The following is an 18,747-nucleotide window of genomic DNA, read 5'->3' as shown; positions in this document are numbered from 1 at the left end:
TCTTAGAAATTATTTAAATTTCCAAGTGAAACACTTCTGCCTCTATCCCACTGCCCTTCAAAATCTTCATTTTGCATCTGAAGTGTAATTTTTTTGAAGCAAGGTTACCCATTTGCAGCAAATAAAATGGAATATTTTATGAGCAAAAGTTTATAAGAAAATACTTATTATCTACTTAGATAAAGTATTCCCTCTTCAGCCTGGTTTGCTTAGGAGAGGGAATTAGATGCTACAGAAGTTTTATGGATGAGGTATCTGTGACCAGCTCAGCTTGATTTATTTCCTGTTGTATTCAGGCTAACAAGGACTGAGGTCAAGAACTGTTCCTATTGTCCTGTAGCTCCATTGTAACAATAGATTTGTGTATCTCCCTCATCCCCAAACCACCTAAAAATAAGATTACGTTTTGCTCATTAATCTCAACAACTTGTGTTCTGCTTTGGTCAGGAAAACAAGAGCTATGGCTTTTATGGTGCTCAAGAAAAGTAAGGACACAAACACTCAAGGTCAATAAAATGCACTTTTTATTCTGTATCAATGAAAATATAGCCACATGTAAATAAAGACGTGTGGAAAAAAAAAATCAACATTTATCCTCCCTGAAGAAGTACAGTTCATTGTGCTAAAACCCATTTTCCTTTGGGTTAGAAACAGTTGTCTGCCAATGCTTTAAAGTGACCCACGATTTTCCTTGTTGTTGAATTTTAGCAAACAGAAAAGTGCAACAAGAAGCTTCCCACAGATAAACCAATTTCCCCCGAGCACACGCGGACACGTCCAGGAGTGACGGGAGAGTCACAATCAACAAAAGCTCTCCCACACCTTCCTCCTGGGCAGCCACACGGGTGGCCAAGGGAGCATCCACTCTGCACAAACTGATGTGGGATTTCCAGTGGAAAGATGGTCCTTCCTTGATGCAATTCCCAACTGCTTTGCAGGTTTCAGATATGGTAGCAGAGATACATTCCTTTCAGAGCTGTTCGCTTTCAAACACCTTATTTTATTTTTTTTCTCTAGGTTTTTATAAGCTTCCTGCTGTCAAAACACAGTTCTCAATTGCTTTTGTAGAAATAATCCTGAAAGGCAGAGGCATTTAAAATCCTCCCAAATCCTCAGTATATTAACAACAGCAAAAAAGATAGCTGGGCTGTTCAAAAATATTGTCAGGAACATGAATGTCATTTGCATTGGCTAGTGTACAAAGAGCAGCAAGTAGTAACAAAAGAAACATCACCCCACCAATAACCCTTTTCCCCAATTTCTTCCTTGCAAAAAAAAGAGTTTTCTCAAAATACTTTTCCTCCCCACAGTCCCGTGTCTGTGAATCACATACATTCAAAAGCAGCAGTCACTCTGTAGATCAGGTTTTCCAACATGAGCTTTTAAAACCAGTTGCTTTGCCCAACTTCTCCACGAGGGTTGCACAAACACAATTGTACCAGCTGGTGCTTTTTCAGCTAATGGGACACCTTGAAACTTGAACACAAAAAGTAAGGACCTCAAGGTAAAAAAAAAAAAAAAAAAAAAAAAAAAAAAGAAAAGAGGAGGATTTAAAGCTCACTATGCTTTCAAAGCCCTACTAATGTTCATGGAAAGATGTCCACAAGCCAGGGATTAGTCCCTGTTAGGTGCTTGAGGGTGGAGAGACACACCACAGCACAAATGTGCCACAAATGTGGGGTGGACAGTGCAGAGCTGGTGATAAAAGGGAAGAAAAAAAATTCACATTACAATTTCAGCAGAAAAAAAGAAGGAAATAGAAGGCAGGTTATGCCAAGGTGGGGTGCTCAGCACACCCCGTGGGTACCTTGTGAGGGCAGGCTGGTTTTTAGGTTCAACATCTCTGTGCAGGCTTGTACAGCAGCTCCTGCTCAGTTTAGTTTTGTTGTCATTTTGGGTGAGGGGGGGAAGCCTAAGGAAAAAAAACCTAGAAAACCAGTACAATGTTTTGACTGTAATAAGGTCCCCTGCCATGACAATTCATTAAAAAATAATCTCCCCCTGCCACTAATTGTGACTATTCTGTGAGCATGCTCCTACCAGGATACTTCTACAGACACCACTGCAAAGCTGAGGGTGCACAGATCATGCCCACCCCTTGTCCCTCTTTCTTCCCAGCATTAATTCCCTAGATTTTTCTTCATTTAGGAGCCTAGGATGACTAGTTGCCTAAATGTGTGGGAACTCATAAGCATATCAAAGGGATGGGGGAGGCAGGGGAGGAAGCCTAAAACCCATGTGTCCCTCCCAAAACCAGGATTTCAGCCTTCAAAGCCTGGTCTGGGGTGGGGGCCACACCTCAGGAACCCCCCACAAGCTGCCCCTTCCCTGCTCTGCTCTGCTCCAGGTGGGGACACGAACAGGACCCAAAAGTTGAGCACATCTGCCCACAGCTGGATCAGCAATGCTCAGATGGAGGGCTGCATGGCAGGATTCAGCCTCACAGCACCTGGTGCTCAGCCCCTTGTCTTTGTCATCATCTCTCTCTGTGGGAGCAATAATAGCTTTATTTTTAACTGTGCTTCTCCCCAGGGAGTTTGCACAGCTTATGTACATATCTGGCTTGTGCAAGGATATTCCAGACAGCCATGAATTTTGAGCAGTTACTTTGGATGGAAATTACTGACAGTTCAGACACCAAGAATGTGTCTTTTGGATTCCAAGACGTGTTAATTAAAAAGTGCCCTTTCCCTGATCGGGTCAGCTGATTTTTATGGCAATCCACCTTGCTGTCTCAATCTTCAAAGACATTCTCTACATTTCTGCATTCAGCATGCAGCATTTAGTAGGGCATGAAATCTTGGACCCATTTGCATTAGACAAGGGCCTGAAATTAAAATTCTAGTACCCACAGTTCTCAGTTTTGAGAAAGCTCAGCCCACGCTGGGACTCAGCGTCCTGGTCCCTCTGCAAGAACTGGGTTAGAGCTAGAGAAATTAATGGAAAGACTTCCACTGACCTCAGAAGGAATATTTACACAAGATGCTGAAATCTTGAAAATATTTACCTCCAAAACAGAGAACACAATTTAGAAGATCTGCTGAGACCACTTTGCTGAACCACTCAGTCACTGGCTGGTATTTAAGCAGGACATTAAAAAATCTGCTCTTGCTACAATTCTTATTAGCATATTATTTCTTCTGAACAGAAACAGCAAAACAGATCATTACCTCATTAAATCTGCTGATGCAACATCACTTAATCAATCTCCCCATTTCTACAATTTGCTAGCCTAATGGTCTAGGCAAGAAAACGTGGCAGGAAGGAAGGAGAGAGAAAGAGAAAAGATATAAACAAACAAATAAGGAAGGAAAACACTGCATTTCATTGTGGAAAATATCCTGCTTCATATTATGTAGCTTTCAAAACACAAAAATTAACTCAAGATACGCAGCTACACCTGCACATAAAAGCCCAGCCAAGTCTCTGTGCAGAAGAACAGTCAATGGGTATGTAAGGTTTATGAAGCATATCATGTCCTAATTCATGTGAGGGTGGTTGGCAGTACTAATGGGATTTTGTTACATAAACTGTGCTGATAAGGCATTGGAGCTTTAAACTGTTAGCAAGAGTATTTTTATGGCTGGCATGTTTTCCAGACAAGATATGGTGAACCTTGCTTGCAGCCCCACAAGCTGCCCCACGTCCCTTACAGGGCTGCAGATCTCTTAAAGGGCAAATAATCAACAATCAACAAGTAAAGGGGAGAATAAATCTGCCCTAGGAGAAATGCTGCAGCAGCAGCTTTAGGAGCATCTCTGAATCCCTGTGAAACCAGGGGCAGGGGGAGGCTGACACTGAGGCCAGCTGTGAAATGTGCCCACGGAAGGGAAATAGTGCCAACTATTACATTGGAGAAAACATGGTTTGTGTGCAAGTTTTCTGGGAAAGCTCATTAGCCAGTCGTACCCTCCACAGAAATGAGCCACAGCTCCCCTTGTCTGAGTGCAGGGATTTTACTGGGACAGCTGAAAGGAACGTTTACAGACCTGCCTCGCACTTCAGCGCTAATGAGCTTTTCCACTGGTATCAATAAATTCTCCTGCTCAGAAGTTTAGCATTCCTTTGGCATGCATTGCCAGATAAATCCTTTATTGTCTTTCTGGTAGCTTGCCCAATTCCCACCAGGCAGACTTTTAACACCTAAATCCTGCCTTATTGCTGGCTACTGCCTCTCTCACCCGATAAATTCAATTTACCACTTGATAGAATGAGGCAGTTGGTGGCCCTCAGCCCTTCCTTTTAATAGAAAAGAGATGTGTCTGGGAATCTACAGACCATCAACAGGCAGCAGGAAGAGCTGGGAGGTGCCATTGCATCCTCGCACCCATAATCCTTTTCTAAAAGTCCCATTGTGGGAGGATCCTGCAGAATAAAACCCCTTCTGTGATTGATTTCAGGAGAAGGATGTTCACACTCACCTACTGATGACCTCAAAGGGATGAGCTCTGAACATGCACTGAGTGCAATGGGGCTGTTGGCATTCAAAAGCTGGGCATAAACTACTAGCTGAGGTGATATTTTAGCTCTGAAATTTTAAGGTACAACCTGACTGGGCTTGTTTGTAATGCCAGGACTCCTAATTATACCTAAAATAAAATTTAAAAAAAAAAAGAAAATAAGCTGTTGCCAAATAGCATTTGATGATCCGAGTGAAGAAGGCAGTAATTAATCCTGCAGGGACAACAGAGGACTAATTAGAAGCAGAGCAGAAATTTTGTTTTCCTTTAGAAAAAAAAAATGCCTTTTTCCATGATAGCTCAGATAAGACACCCAATTTACAAACTGAACTGTGACCTCCAACTAATGGTCCTGGCAGCAGCCTTGGATGCAAGTGAATTCCCAATGATTAGTCAGAAAGTGCTTTTTTTTTTTTTTCTTTTTTTTCCCCCCTATTTTTAGGAAATAGAAGTGGTGACAGAGAAAAGAGCTGGAACGTGTCAGGAAACTCTACTGAAAACAAGTCCAGAAGAGGAAAGTGCCCACATGTCTTGGCAGAGGACACGTGGAGAAGCTGAGCAGAGCCCTAGGTTTGCCTGAGGAAATACACAGAAATTTTACTATCACTACATGGCACTGGTTCAAATTGCTGCTAGGGCTGAAGTTCACCCAAAGTGTAACTGGAGTAGGAATGGTCACACACGTGGCAGAAGCTGGTGTCTCACTCCAGTTCCCCTTCTCAAAGTGGCTCCTTAAAACCCACAAACACCCCAGTCCCTGCAGTTCTGTGTAACAATGCGCTGCTCAAGAGTGTACAAAAGGGCCACAAATTATAAAATTAAAACAAAATTTAAAAATAAAAATAAATAAATAAAATAAATAAAATATTAAATAAAAAATAAATAAAATAAAATAAAATGGCCAGAAATACAATACAACACAATACAATAAAAATGAAGGTTTGTTTAATAAAATAATGCCCTGAGAATGGCAGAAGCCTTGCCCTATTATTCCTGTTTAATTTGGAGACTTGTTGCTAAGCCGCAGATTGGGAAGGATTTTGTGAGCAGCCCTGTGAGCCATCATAGAGACTGAGGAGGTTACAGAGTCTGGGAAAACATCTAATAACAGAGCCAGGTGTAAACCTTTGAATGTGCCCAGACAGGCAGGGAGTAAGCCTGGGAATGGGGCTTGGGCAGACCCCAGGAATGTGCCCAGACCCATTGGACAAGCCCAGGTCTTTTCATCAATGGTGTCCACATACCATGAGAGGAACGGGCTGAATCCAGAGGGATGAGAATCCAGAGGGATGAGAATCCAGAGAGATGAGAATCACCTCCAGATCCAGCCACTAATGAGGAACCTGCACATTTCCCACTGAAAACCAGCTCAAATGCTATTGATATTTTGATGGCATTTTCAGACACTGTAATCACCTTTCACTGGACTGGAGAAGAGGCTGGAAGAGGGTGTGGGTGTTGTTGCTGTATCCATATCAGCCCACTGCTTCCAAAAACTGCATAGTCACTGAGACATTTTTCTCAGTGTTTGGCACCAAGTGTGGATTTTAGCTGGTGGCCAACTAAATGCTTAATTTATTTATATGCCATAGTTTTAGAATATGCCAGATTTCTCTGCTGTCTGTTTGATGAGTATTGGCTCTCACAGCTATTATCTTGAAAACTGGCAACATGCTCCTCCGCATGGTATTTAAACTGAAAACCAGAAAAAAAAAGTAGGGCATAACTAAAAACCTTCAAATTTTACCTTCTGTTAGTGCTATTAAAATCTACAGAATCACCAAATGATGAAACAGAACTCGGGACTTTCTGGAAATCACTTGGTCCAACCCCCTCTGCTCATTGCAGGGCCACCTGCAAATACAGAGTCCATACACTGATGCTACATAATTTAGATACTATATTCCCCTTTCCAATAGGTTTTTGGGATACTGGAAGAGCTTTGGCTCATCTGAAGCCCACATTTTCCTCTAACAGCACATATTTGAGTATCCTTTAATGGACTTTCCCTGTCCCACAGCTGTCACCCCAGAAAGGTCTGCCAGCCTCATCCTGTCCTGGAGCAGGGAGGGCTGAGCCCAACCTAGCACAAAATCCTTTTTATAGGGCTTTTAATTAAGGCTAATTGATGTATTCATGGCAGACAGCCAGACACAGAGTTGGTGCACACCAGTAGTCTCAGATTGTGGGCTAAACAAGCTTTCATCTCCAAGAAGAAAATAACAAAGAAAAGAACTTATCTGCTTTACAGAAAACAGATAAAAAGGTTTGTGAGAACACTGCCTCAGATTCCTGGTTTCATGTGCCATGCATCAGGGGGCTGATTAACATAATATAAGAAATAAATACAATTTATTCAGCATGGCCTGGTCAAGCCCTTTTTAAATGCTTCTGCTATTTGAGTATACAAAATCAATATGTGCCTTCTTGTCCCACTGTGCACTACAAGGTCAATTTTCTGCCTGGCTAAATGCACCCTCAGTAAGGATGATTTTAGTTTGTTTGTCATTAGTCAGATATCGCAGAACTGATCTTTGCACAATATTCTTTATGTCAGTAAGAACATTTCCTGCTTCTCTGCCAGAAAAATGTGGACTTTTTGTCAGGTTTAGCTCCATTCAGCACTTTGCTTTAAGAACATATTTCATTTGAAAATGCACCATAGCGTATTAAACCAAATAAAACATGCAGAGATTGTATTATCCACTTGCACCAAAAAAAAAAAAAAAAAAAAAAGGGAGAGTTATAAAAAATATTCCCAGATTTCCCAGATGTGGAAATCTAGATGGATCAAACTTTTCCTCCTACAGCCTATAAAGAGCAATGTTAACAAAACCCATTCAAACCCTGCTCTGCAGGAAAATGGTATTTGAAAACCTTTTTTTAAAAAATAAACCAGGTATCACTTTGACACCACCTCACTTAAGGAAAAAAAGTATTTATTTTAAAAGACAATCTGTCTAATTCTGACATCCAAAAAGATAGGCTTGAGTTTTCTAAATGCTCAAAATCCAAATAAAAAAAGAGTAAATTTCTAACAATATATCCCTCTATGTCCTCACTCCCAAATTCCATATTATTCCTTTGACCTTTTTTTTTTTGTTTTCTCTTCCAGTTCAGGACATCTTTTCCCCCCAAAGGCCTCTAAGCTATTCCATGAGCCCAACATCTGTTTTCTGACCCAGGCAATGATGACGTCTGTGGAACAGTCTCAGTTACTTCCAGGGCAACTGCTCTTGGCTTTGCAAAGAGTACAACGTTATTTCTGCAGCTTCCAATCCTCTGCAACTGTCCTGGGATCCAAAATACATATTAAAGTCTGATCTGATTATCAGATTCAACCTTCCCACCTGTGCAACAGGGTTACTTTCCATGTGGTGGGAAATGAAGACTGAACTTGAGTCTAGTGATGAGCCCAAACTTTGGTGCAGCATCAAGCCACTATAGTTGTGCTACTTCTGCAGAACACAGAAAAGAAGTGGACAAAGCTAAAGTTTGTCATTTCCAGAATCAGCTCTGCTCTAACCCCCGTGCCCTGGCAAAAATAGGGGGAAAAAAAAAGGATTTACAAATACAAATTCAGAAGAACTGAATCCTCACTACAACAATTTTTTTTTTCCAGTCATTATCCTGAAGTGCTGTTCTATTTCTTATACACAACATTACACAAAAAAAAAAAAAGCTGTTAAAAGTACTCTAGTTCATTTGCTTTGGGAAGTGTTTACTTTTCTGTACACATTTTCTGTACATGTTTTATTTCTATTCCAAAGTCCAGAAAGATAAAATCCACTCATGTGCAGGTAAAATGCTTTGGACACACAAGCACAGGGTAGGTGCTTAAGGATGCTGCTCCCGGCATCTGGCAGGAACATCTGTACAGGTTTTGAGCTCTTACAGGAAAAGAAAGGAAAGCATGCACTGCCTCATGGTGTGTCACTGCTTGAGCACTGGCCTGGGTGGAAGTGACACCTTGGTGTTCTTATTGCACTTAATGACTACAGGTGGTTGCTATCAGTCCAGCCTGAATACAGGACTGTGAAACATGCTTTTTAACAGAGAAGGAAAGCCCCAGTCACTCATCGCATCATGCACAACATGAGGGGACAGGGGACAAACTGCTGACGACTCCATGAAGCAACATGTAATGCTCCCAACATGGATTTTGGAGGCAAAGTCCTTCAGAATGGCACCAGCCATAGCCAACCCCACAAACAGGGCCACCCCCAGCACACAGAGCCTGGGACAGCCCATCCACAGGCTGTGCCTGCAGGGCACCCATCACACACACCACTGCTTTGTGCAAGGTACAAGCTGGTTCCACTGAACTTGCAATCAACAGAGCTGGGATATCAGAGTCAAAGCAGCACTAGAAATAGACCTGGAGACACTGTATTTGTTTCATGAACTTGGTATTTTACACTATTTAGCCACTCACTACACATTTGAACCACTCAAGCTGCACTTGAACTGTAATAGACATTCTGCGCCTGCCCAAATGATTTTCAAGGTCAGACTAATCCTGTTAACACATTCTCTCATTGTAAAGTGGCACAAAGTTACACCTGACTTGCAAGATAAACCTAAACAGAGATCCCTTTGCATGCCATGCAGTTCTACCTAGAATTAATATCAGTCATAGAGAAAGAAAAGCAGTCTGTCACAAAGGCAGAGGAATGCCATTAAGGCTAAAGCTTTCTAACAAAGCCAACCCCCATTATCCTGCTGTCTCTTTATCAGCATCACTTCATGGCAGGTTCATGCATTCCAGGAATTTTAACAAAGCATGGCCCCCAGACTGAGCCTGAGTGGCTCAGCTATTCACCAGGCAGCTCTGGGCAGTGGCTGTGTGTCTGTCTTAACCAGCAGACCAAGTCAGGCAAGAACATTCAACACTTGACATCTTGGCACTTAAACTGTACCACAAGGTCTGTGCAGACTCCTGCAGCAACCCTGTAACTCCCTAACCCCATAACCCCCCCATTCTTTCAGAGTCCCAGGGTGGGACTTATCACAGGAATGGGAAGTCCTGTTGTTTTGCAGGTGCAGGTTGTTCTTGCAGTCCAAACCATGGCTGCAGAGTCATGGATTTGCACTCCTGTCAGAACAGCAGCTGCAAAATACAGCTGAAAATTCTGACAGAGGCAACTGCAGCTGCAGAGAACTAAAATTAGTGGGTGGCCGGACCACCAGGCTTTGGGAAGAGCTGTCCCCTACTGTGGCTTTTGTTCTTTCCCCTTTTTTTTTTTTTTTTTTTTTGGCATCTCTAATTTCCTAAAGAAAGGAGCAGAAACAGGACAGGAAAAACTATCATCTCCCAAAAAGCTTCCATGAGTTGATACAACAGAAGCAATGACTTCTCTGGCTTTCTTATGAGCTTTTGGAGCTCTATGGGTTTGGATTTTACAATATGAAGAAGATATGTTCACTCTAAGATGTAGATTCCTAATTGCCACTACAGCAAATGATGGTTTGTTTGGGTTTTAGGGATTTTTTTTAGTTTTTCAGAATGTGATTTGTTTAGTCTAGTTCTCTAATGTTAAAAAATGGATCTAATACTGGTGTGTGTTTAGAATGCTCACTAATTATACCCACATATTTGATATACCTGAATCATAGTGATGCCTTGTGGTACACACATGTTTTTCTCCAGGCACTTTTGAAAACACAGGATCTTGATACAAGAGGTCATTTAAGCCAGAGCCAGGGGGAATCCTTCTCTGAAGGAGCCACTGTGCTCTGCTGGGCTGGCCTCAAACTACACCAGGTAACATCTCTGAAGCTTCAATGGCAATTTCTGCTACGCATCTTGTGTACTTGGATTCAAACCAGTGCAAATGGAGGGGCAAAAACCCTTACCACACTCAGGGGCAGAGTCCAAAAGTCCAGCTCCAAACAGGAGATCAAACAAGATCCAGTGCAAAGCCTGCCCTGCTGCAGCCCTGCAAAACCAGCAGTTCCAGCCCAGGAGGTGGAGAGGGAGTCTGAGCACAGCCCAAGGCTGGGAGTCAGCTAAGAGGAGGGACAGAGCCTCTGACACCAACCTGAGGGACTCAGTACGTGTGGGACCTGTGGGCACTGCAAACTGCTCACTGAAACCTCCATGCACGAGCCCAAGGCACGAGCAGCACTCCAGGCAGGCCTCCAGCCCCCCAGCACATCCACCACTCTCCCAGCCACACATCATCATCCAAGCACCTCGCACTACAGAGAACTACATCCTGACCAGTTATTTTCTCTCTTTCTAAAGGCAGCTGCAGACTGATAAACGTCCTCATGAAAGAGAGTGGAGGGGGATTTACTGCAGCCTTTTAACTTCAGGCTTTCAAACCTGCTCTCGTGGTTCCCAAGCTGAACTACGAGTGCTCTGTCCCTTGCTCAGACCTCGTGCAAAGTCTTTCTGCCAGAGGCAATGGGGGAGACAGTGGGAGAGCAACCACAACCCCACAAAAATGGGACATGCTAATGAAGATACTGACAGAACCGGACACCACCACTGAGTGTTGCAAAGAGAATTTACATAATGTTACTCTAACAGTTCAGTAAAAATGGCATCAGTAAAAGGAGGCTTTCAAGAAAGAAGTTACCCCCAAACACTCAGGGAGTGCAACTGAGAGAGTTTCTGTTAGTTTCATTTTGTTACATAAATCACCATTGTTATTATTCTTATTATTATTATTATTTCTTACTTACGATGTTAAAAGAGCAGGAGGATACTTGAAATAAAAGGCTGTGCATGCACAATACCCACACAAATAAATTCCAGCGATCCACCCTAGCACCAGGCACGGTGCCCTTTCCTGCCCACTGAGCCGAGCCCTCCATTTAGGAGGAGTAGGGGAATTCATCACCAAATATACAGTATATTGTCATGGAATGATACCAGGAAACAAACAATACTAACAGGAGTCTGAACGTGTCCTTCACGTCATATTAATCTACTGTTTAACTTGGCAGAAAAGACAGTGAGGAAATAAAAGCTCAATTCACCCAGCCTGAGATCAAAACTGTCATGGCAATATTGGCAGGTTAGACCCTGATTCTTTAAATAGTACATTGCCTTTGTTAAACAAAAGTCATTCTTTTATTACATAATAGAGATTATAAATAAATGTAAAGTGTGCATGCAGTCAACTGCATAATATACAAGCAATATCTATGTTAATAATTGCTTTCTTTGGCAGGCCAGAATCCAGCTGGACATGCAATATTTACATATCAAAATCCTTGGTGTGTTCAAGTCATATTGGATGCAAGTGAAAATATATATGTATATATATTTACCGTATACACACACATTTATATATATATATGTATAAAGGTATATATACACCTCTGCATATATACTGTATACATATATACACATAGGTATATGCTAAAAGTGGATTTCATCTTTTTCAGATTCAGGTGATGCAGGCCTTGAAACACTAAAAATATCCTGACAGGGTATCTGGGGAGGGGACTGGGGTGATAAATGAGACTTGGGGGAAGAGAGCTGGGATACGTTCTTTTCAGACAATATTTTTAAAATTTCTGCCACCTGCTTCTCAAGGGCAGCCATCCTACTGCTTAGCAGCTGGATATCTTCTTTGAGTTCGTGCTTGACTTCCTGCAGCGTGGTTTGTAAGGCCTGCTCAGGAATGGGGTAGAAAGGACACCTAGCATCCGCCTGGATGGGGCTGTGCTCCAGGGGGCTGCGAGTCTCACCAGCTTTATCCAAGCGAAGGTCACTTTTTGTTATCCCACTGTCACAAGAGTCTGTTTTCCTCAGGGGGTTTTTATTAACACCATTCTCCGAGTCATTGGACTTGGCGTCGTCGGACAGCAACCCCATGGACTCGGCCTTTGTGACGTTGTTCCAGTCCTCCTTCTTCTCCTCGTGGGCGCCCATGGTGTTCTTCAGCCGAAGCCAGCCCTTCCCATTCCCGTTTTTCATCCGCATGGGGCTGTTCACTTTGAGGCATTTCTGCTCTCCGTTTCCGTTCGGCTTGAGCTCCATCACGTCGCGGTTGTTCTGCTTCACGGCCTCGCTGGTTTTCATGTAGGCCAAGGTGGTCTGGATGGGCGTGATCTGGGACACGGTGACCACGCTGGTGCCCGTGATGGAGGCCCCGTTCTGCACGCTCCTGCTTTCCACCTGCAGCTGGTTCCGCTCGGGGTCGATGTGGGTCGAGCCTTGATTGCGCATCTCCTTTTGCTGCTTGAATTTCTGGAAGAGTTTCCGCACGGGGTGGTCCACAGGGATGCTCAGCGTCACCTCGTTCTTCTGGCGCAGGCGCTCCTCTTCCTCCTTCTTGACATCGCTGATCTTCCTGAAGATGATCTGTGGGGGGATAAATCCACAACAGTCAGGACCCAAAGGGCATTGCATGAAAATATTTATTTGAGATGGATAAAAAGTCTTGAGAACAGCCATTTCTCTCTTTATTCCTAATTCTGATTTTCCTTTCCATCTTAATTTTTTGTAGTGAATTCAAATGGAGCTGATCAAGACACAGCAACCTCAAGGTTAACCACTATAGATAGGGTACTTACACATACACGCAATTTCTTAACAGGATACATTAAAAGTGGGTTTCACCTTTTTTCTTGATGCAGAAGATACTACTACTTGAAGAACTAAAAATATCCCGACACCAAAAGAAGGAAAGAAACCGAACAAAGAGAAGAAAGCTGTTGACAAAGAACCCAAATACTGTGATGCCAGCCTACCCATTACTCACACTCATTCCTGCTCTGTCACTATCTTTAGTACAGATCAAAAGGAAACAGTAATTCAGCAGGGACTACACAGCTGCAAGATAAATTCAATGTACACACCCTTCAGAGGCTGGAAAATCCCAGCTTGCTCCATACTTTTTGGTTTCGCTGTTAGGGTTAGGGTTTTTTAGGTGTGTTGTAGGGTGCAATTAGGTTCCCCATGGGGCACATGTGTGGCTTCACACATTTTACAAGTGTTTACTGCAGAATTAGTATGTCTAATATGTGTAGGTGAACTGGAAGCACCATGGAGAAGCAGCGGAATAGGGGTGTGTGTGGCTCTAAATCCCAGCAATATCCGTCATCTCATCATGCCATTTAATGCCGAGTTATTTCACCCAGCAGCATGTCTCAGGCTGCTAAAGAAAAAGGAATTTGAGCCTTTTTGAGGAAGCTGAAGGAGGATCCACAAAGCAATATCTTTTTGTTGATTTTCTGCATGTTACTCATATTATTTTTTTTTTTATTTTTAGGTTCATCCAGTTTTCTTGAATGTGGGACTGGGAATCTGGGAAACTGGTTCTCTGTTTGACAACACTGTGAAAAGCAGCCTGTGATTAAATACAAATATGGACTGTGAAGGGACAGTGTGGCAAGAAAAGGAAAACAAAGCCCTTGAAATACACAAACAAAACCCTGTGTCAGTCAGCTGTAGGCTTTTGAAATATCAACTTGAGTATCCATATTTGAGAATCTATTTACTTTCAAGTCTCACATCTTCAGAAGCCAGCCGAGAAGTGCCACAATGGCTACAGATCCTTCACGGCATGAATCTGGGATGAGCTGGACTTCAAAGCTTCATTAGAGAGCTTTCAAATGTAGTAGGTATCTCTTTGCCTGCTGCTGATAGATGCAGCTGCTTATAATAATTTGGTTAACTTGCTTATTAGAAGCCCAGTTAAAAAAAATATAAACAAAACCAAGGGACAACCATGGAAGTTACTTTAATCTGACTGCTCTGACCTAGATGCAGTGACACATTCCCTCATTTGGAGGCTCCCCTTCATTAGCAGCTGCCCTCATGGAGCTACTCTCTCTCTCTCTCTCTCTCTCTCTCTCTCTCAGGCCATCTCGAGAGCAGATAATGGCAAGAGAAACTGCCCTTGATTCAAAATTGAGTGATCACATTTAATTGAAGCCATGCTCTCTAAAGGCACATTTGGAAAGTGGGTTGTGTTTGTTGTCTTGTTTGTGCCTCTCTTGCCCCAGAGGGCAGTGCAGCACCTCTAGCAGAAGATGCAACAGTGAAAGCAACCAGCTGCAAGGATGTGTCCCCAAGGTGTGTCTCAGGGGACATGGCTGGTTCCTCTCCTGGTGTCCCCATTTGGCTGTGCTGCTCTGCTTTGTGCTGAGTCCCTGAAAATATCTGCAGTGGGGGAAACATCCTCTACCCAATTCTTTAAAAGGTTGTGTAGGGACAGGACAAAGGGGGAATGGCTTTAAAATGAGAGTAGGTTTAGACTGGACCCTTGGAAGAAATTATTAACTGTGAAGGTGATGTGGCACTGGCACAGGCTGCCCAGAGCAGCTGTGGCTGCCCCATCCCTGGCAGTGTTCCAGGCCAGGTTGGATGGGGCTTGGAGCAACCTGGGACAGTGAAGATGTCCCTGCCCATGGCAGGGGGTTGGAAATGGATGATCTTTAAAGTCCCTTTCAACCCAAACCATTCTATGTTTCCATGATTCCCCTGCTTTCTAGCCACAAATCTGTTTCACAGCTTGAGCACCCTGCTCCCTGCAGGCAGCCTGTGCCTGGCAGCTGCTGTCCAGAGGCAGTGGGGGATGCTGGAAGGGAGGCAGCTCCAGCAGCCTGGCACAGGTCCACGGGGCTTGCCTGGCCAGTGTGGCACTGGATGTGCCGTTGGGAAAGGCAGGAGGCAACTCTGACAACTTCTGTCCTACTGCATGTTTACAATAACCAGAATGACAACAACGAAGACCACAGCAGTAGTTTATGATTCCTCTCCCAAAGCTTGCACTTCACTGAAAATTACCCTCACCTCCCTTTCTTCCCCCAGTCCAATCTTGGTTCTTTTATCCCTCTTCTAGACTCAGTTCAAGCCTTCTCCAGACAGAGGTTGTCTCCCTGCACAGAATATAATTGCCAGTGACTTGGGTTTGGCAGAAGAAAAGCCAAAACCTTTCTAATCTGACACCACCTGTACCTCACACTCCTGAAGTGTGTCCTTATAAAAGTCAGGAAATTACTGTGAAGCTTTTTGCCCCAGAATCACTTGGCCAGGTGTCATTTGGATGGGTTGAGCCCAGTGGCAGGGGGGGATCTGAGTCTGAGTGCTGCTGTGACTCAGATCAGAGCAAACACTTTGGGAACAGCAGAACGGGATGGTGGCCAAGGTGGCAAATGCCATCAGATACACAATTCAAATCTGGTCCGCTGTGTGAGGCCGAGGACCCACTGACCACTCACAGCCATGAGCTTTACCCCTACTTTATGCCCATGCAGTGGAGAAGATCAAAGACACCCAAAGCCCTGCTGTCACCTCCTCAGAACACATTCTCTCCTTTTTGCAGAATGCAAGCTGACAGAGCTCTTCAATTAATTATTTCCCTTTTCTTCTCTTGGGACAGAAAATGCTCCACCCTGGAATGGTTCTGGGCAGCTCCTCTGAAGAAGCAGATCTACCACAGGTTAATTAGTGCAGAAAATGCCCAGGGACTCAGAAATCCAGGGGTTAGCTGAGAGTCAAGAGTTCAGGAGTGATCTACCTCAGTGGAGGCCTATTTCCAATGGAGCAAAGGTAGGCTGGTGCACAGCCCTGGGTAACCAAGCAGACCCTCACATCCCAACTGGCCCTGTGGAACAATGGCACTTTGGATACAGACTGAGGTCATGGTCCTCACTCTCTCACTGAACTACTCTGCCAAGGAAATCATTTCACCCCATGGAGAACTTCCCCCTCTTCCTTCCCCTCAACCAAGGAAGATGCACCCCTAGCACAGCAAGGATCTAGTTCTGGTCAGGAGTACTTGACAGCAGTAGAATATGTACAAGTAAAAGAAAAGAAAGATCTTACACAAACAAAGAACTGAAGAAAAAAAACAAGATGTGAATTCTAGCACCAACAGAGCAATAGTTGTTTTTCATTACCAATTTTTTCCATATTAGGAGATTTTTCATGTGGCTGGATTTAATCTGCTTCCACAGTGGTTTAAACTAAACCAGAATAGTCAAAATGTGTTTACGTTTACAAATGTTTACATGGAAACTTAATTCTATTAATGTCTAATAACTTTAACCAGCTTTTTTCTTTATAAATAAGAACTGAAAAACATATCATGCAATCTGACATTTCCCTGAATATTGGGAGAGCATTATATTGAAATCCTAAACTGGATGAGCTACTTAATTTGTCCCTGACCCTTCTCAGAGAAGTTACACATAGGCCTGCCCAAATGTATGTCCCAGGAACAGTCACAATCTTCAAAAAAGAAGCTGAATTAAGCACGTATAGAGTTTATTTCAAGGAGTAAAGAGCCACACTCCTGTCTCACACCAAGTTTTAAAATCATTAAGGTAACAGACATTAAGTGCAGGACTCCATTTCCTTTATGGATCAGACTGTGAAAGATGTTCCATGCGGCACAAATTTTGTCCCATGGGACAAGGTTCCTGGATTTCTCTTAGTGCATTTATTTTGGGAAGAAGGGGCAACAGAGATGACATAAATTACTGAGCTGGCAAAGATGAAGCAGCAATTAACTTTTAGCCAGCCATGGGGACTGAAATACTCAAGTTATTTATGAGGCAGGCACGGAGGAGAAAACAGCAATTTGAGATTCTCCATCTGATCTCAACCTCATTCTCCTTTCCCTCCCTTCCATACCAAGAGGTAACTCATGTGAGTGTGAATTCTGTCCCTTCCAAAGGGGGACCTTACCACAGGTACTGCCAATGGTTATGTCACTGCTGGAGCAGCTCCTGTGAGGTGCCAGCTTGTATAACCAGCTCCAAACTCAAGTGCAGATGAGGGCAACAGCAATGAGGAGTCAGGGAGCCAGCTCAAAGCTAAGACACACACACTGAATTCAAGAGTAAAGCTGTGGCCTTTCCAGGTGCTTTGAAATGCATCCCTTGTCTGCTGTCTTTTTTTGTAGCAGTGCTGTGGAAATCATCCCTCCATGACCTTGCTCCATACAGGAAATCTGCACAAAGATCCCTTAATAAGTGACTCCAAGGCAGGTACGTGAAGGGATTACAGAACTGGTAAAAGTCTTGAAGAATAACAATGAGTTCATAAAAAGTGGCAGGTGTTTGACCAGGGATCATCCTGCCATGTGCCTGAACATCCCATGCTGTTGTCAGTGGCGTTCAAGGTGTGCCTGCTCCTCTCCAGAGAAATCCACAGAAAGGGCCAGCCATGGATCCAAAGGGAACCCAGTTGTCATGGTGATGCATGCAGCGTGTGCGCACTGACTGGGATGGAGAGAGGGAAGGAGGGAGAGAGAGCCACACAAAGCCACCAAAAAGCAAAGATTTTCACAGTGTGAAGACCCTGTCCTGGGAGAATTGGTTTGAGTCAGCTCACTGGACATTTTTGCAGCAGAAACACCACACTTCAGTCCCCACAGCTACATCCACTCAGTAGCCACAGGTCACTCTCATTAAAGCACAGACCAGGCTGATGTCAGTGCTGATCATCTCTCAAAAGTTTGTTTCAGAGGTAATTACCTAGTCTGCATCAATGTCTTGTAGGAGCCCCATCTCCCTTGCATCTGGTTGTTCACAACCCAATGTATTTGTCCAGATCCCTGTATTTTTGTTCCTATTTATTACAGCAACTTCTTAAAAGGCATCTGAGATCAGTGAGATACGAATCATAGAATCACAGAATCATTAAGGTTAGAATCAAGATCACCAAGTCCAGGTTAATAAACTTGAAGAAACAGAGGGCTCTTTTTAACCTGGACCCGTCTGACAGCACAGGTCCAGAGCTGCACTTGAAAACACTGCAGATGGAGCAAGTGGGATGAGCAGACAAGGTGAGCTGGAGCTTCCCAAGTGATGGAGGCAGGATTTCAGGGAAATGCACCCTTCCTTGAACCACACTGCAGAGCTGGCAGCTGGTTTGCAGTCGGCTGAGACTCGCCCAGCAGCTCCTTCACCAGGTTTCAGATCCCACCAGAAGGATTTGGACTGGTCTCCCTCCTCCAGGAATGTCTAATTCCCACACAAAAAGGTAATTAGAGTGTCCTCACAAGGTGTGTTGGTCCTGGCTCCCTTTTATATTATATATTAGCTTTTTTGCCCTTTGCCTTTTTTTTTTTTTTTTTTTTTTTTTGGAAATAGGAGAGCTACCTTCCCTTGCCTCCTTGGTCTGAAATTACACAAGCTTAGCTGAAGCTGGCAAATGGATTTTAAAAGTTTTAAGAGGTATAACCAATATCCAATACTGCAATAACACAGATCTCATTTTCTTTGGAAATAATGCTACAAGGCTGCACAACATAAATTTCCATAAAGATGTCTGCAAAAAATACATTAATTTTCACATCTTGGAGTGCACTGTACA

General features: G+C 43.5%; 1 protein-coding gene across 1 annotated transcript in view; it reads right to left on the bottom strand.

The window, feature by feature from the left end:
* Positions 1-501: 501 nt before the first annotated feature.
* KCNH5 (potassium voltage-gated channel subfamily H member 5) overlaps positions 502-18,747 on the bottom strand; it is a 159,522-nt gene continuing 141,276 nt past the window's right edge. The window contains exon 11 of the mRNA XM_038138200.1: positions 502-12,780. Within this exon, the coding sequence (XP_037994128.1) occupies positions 11,833-12,780 (948 nt within the window). The 3' untranslated portion in view covers positions 502-11,832. The remainder of the gene's footprint in view (positions 12,781-18,747) is intronic.

The sequence above is a fragment of the Motacilla alba genome, chromosome 5 (genome assembly GCF_015832195.1).
Source record: "Motacilla alba alba isolate MOTALB_02 chromosome 5, Motacilla_alba_V1.0_pri, whole genome shotgun sequence".
In the NCBI taxonomy this organism is placed as follows: domain Eukaryota; kingdom Metazoa; phylum Chordata; class Aves; order Passeriformes; family Motacillidae; genus Motacilla; species Motacilla alba.
This window is presented reverse-complemented; position numbering and strand designations above follow the sequence as displayed.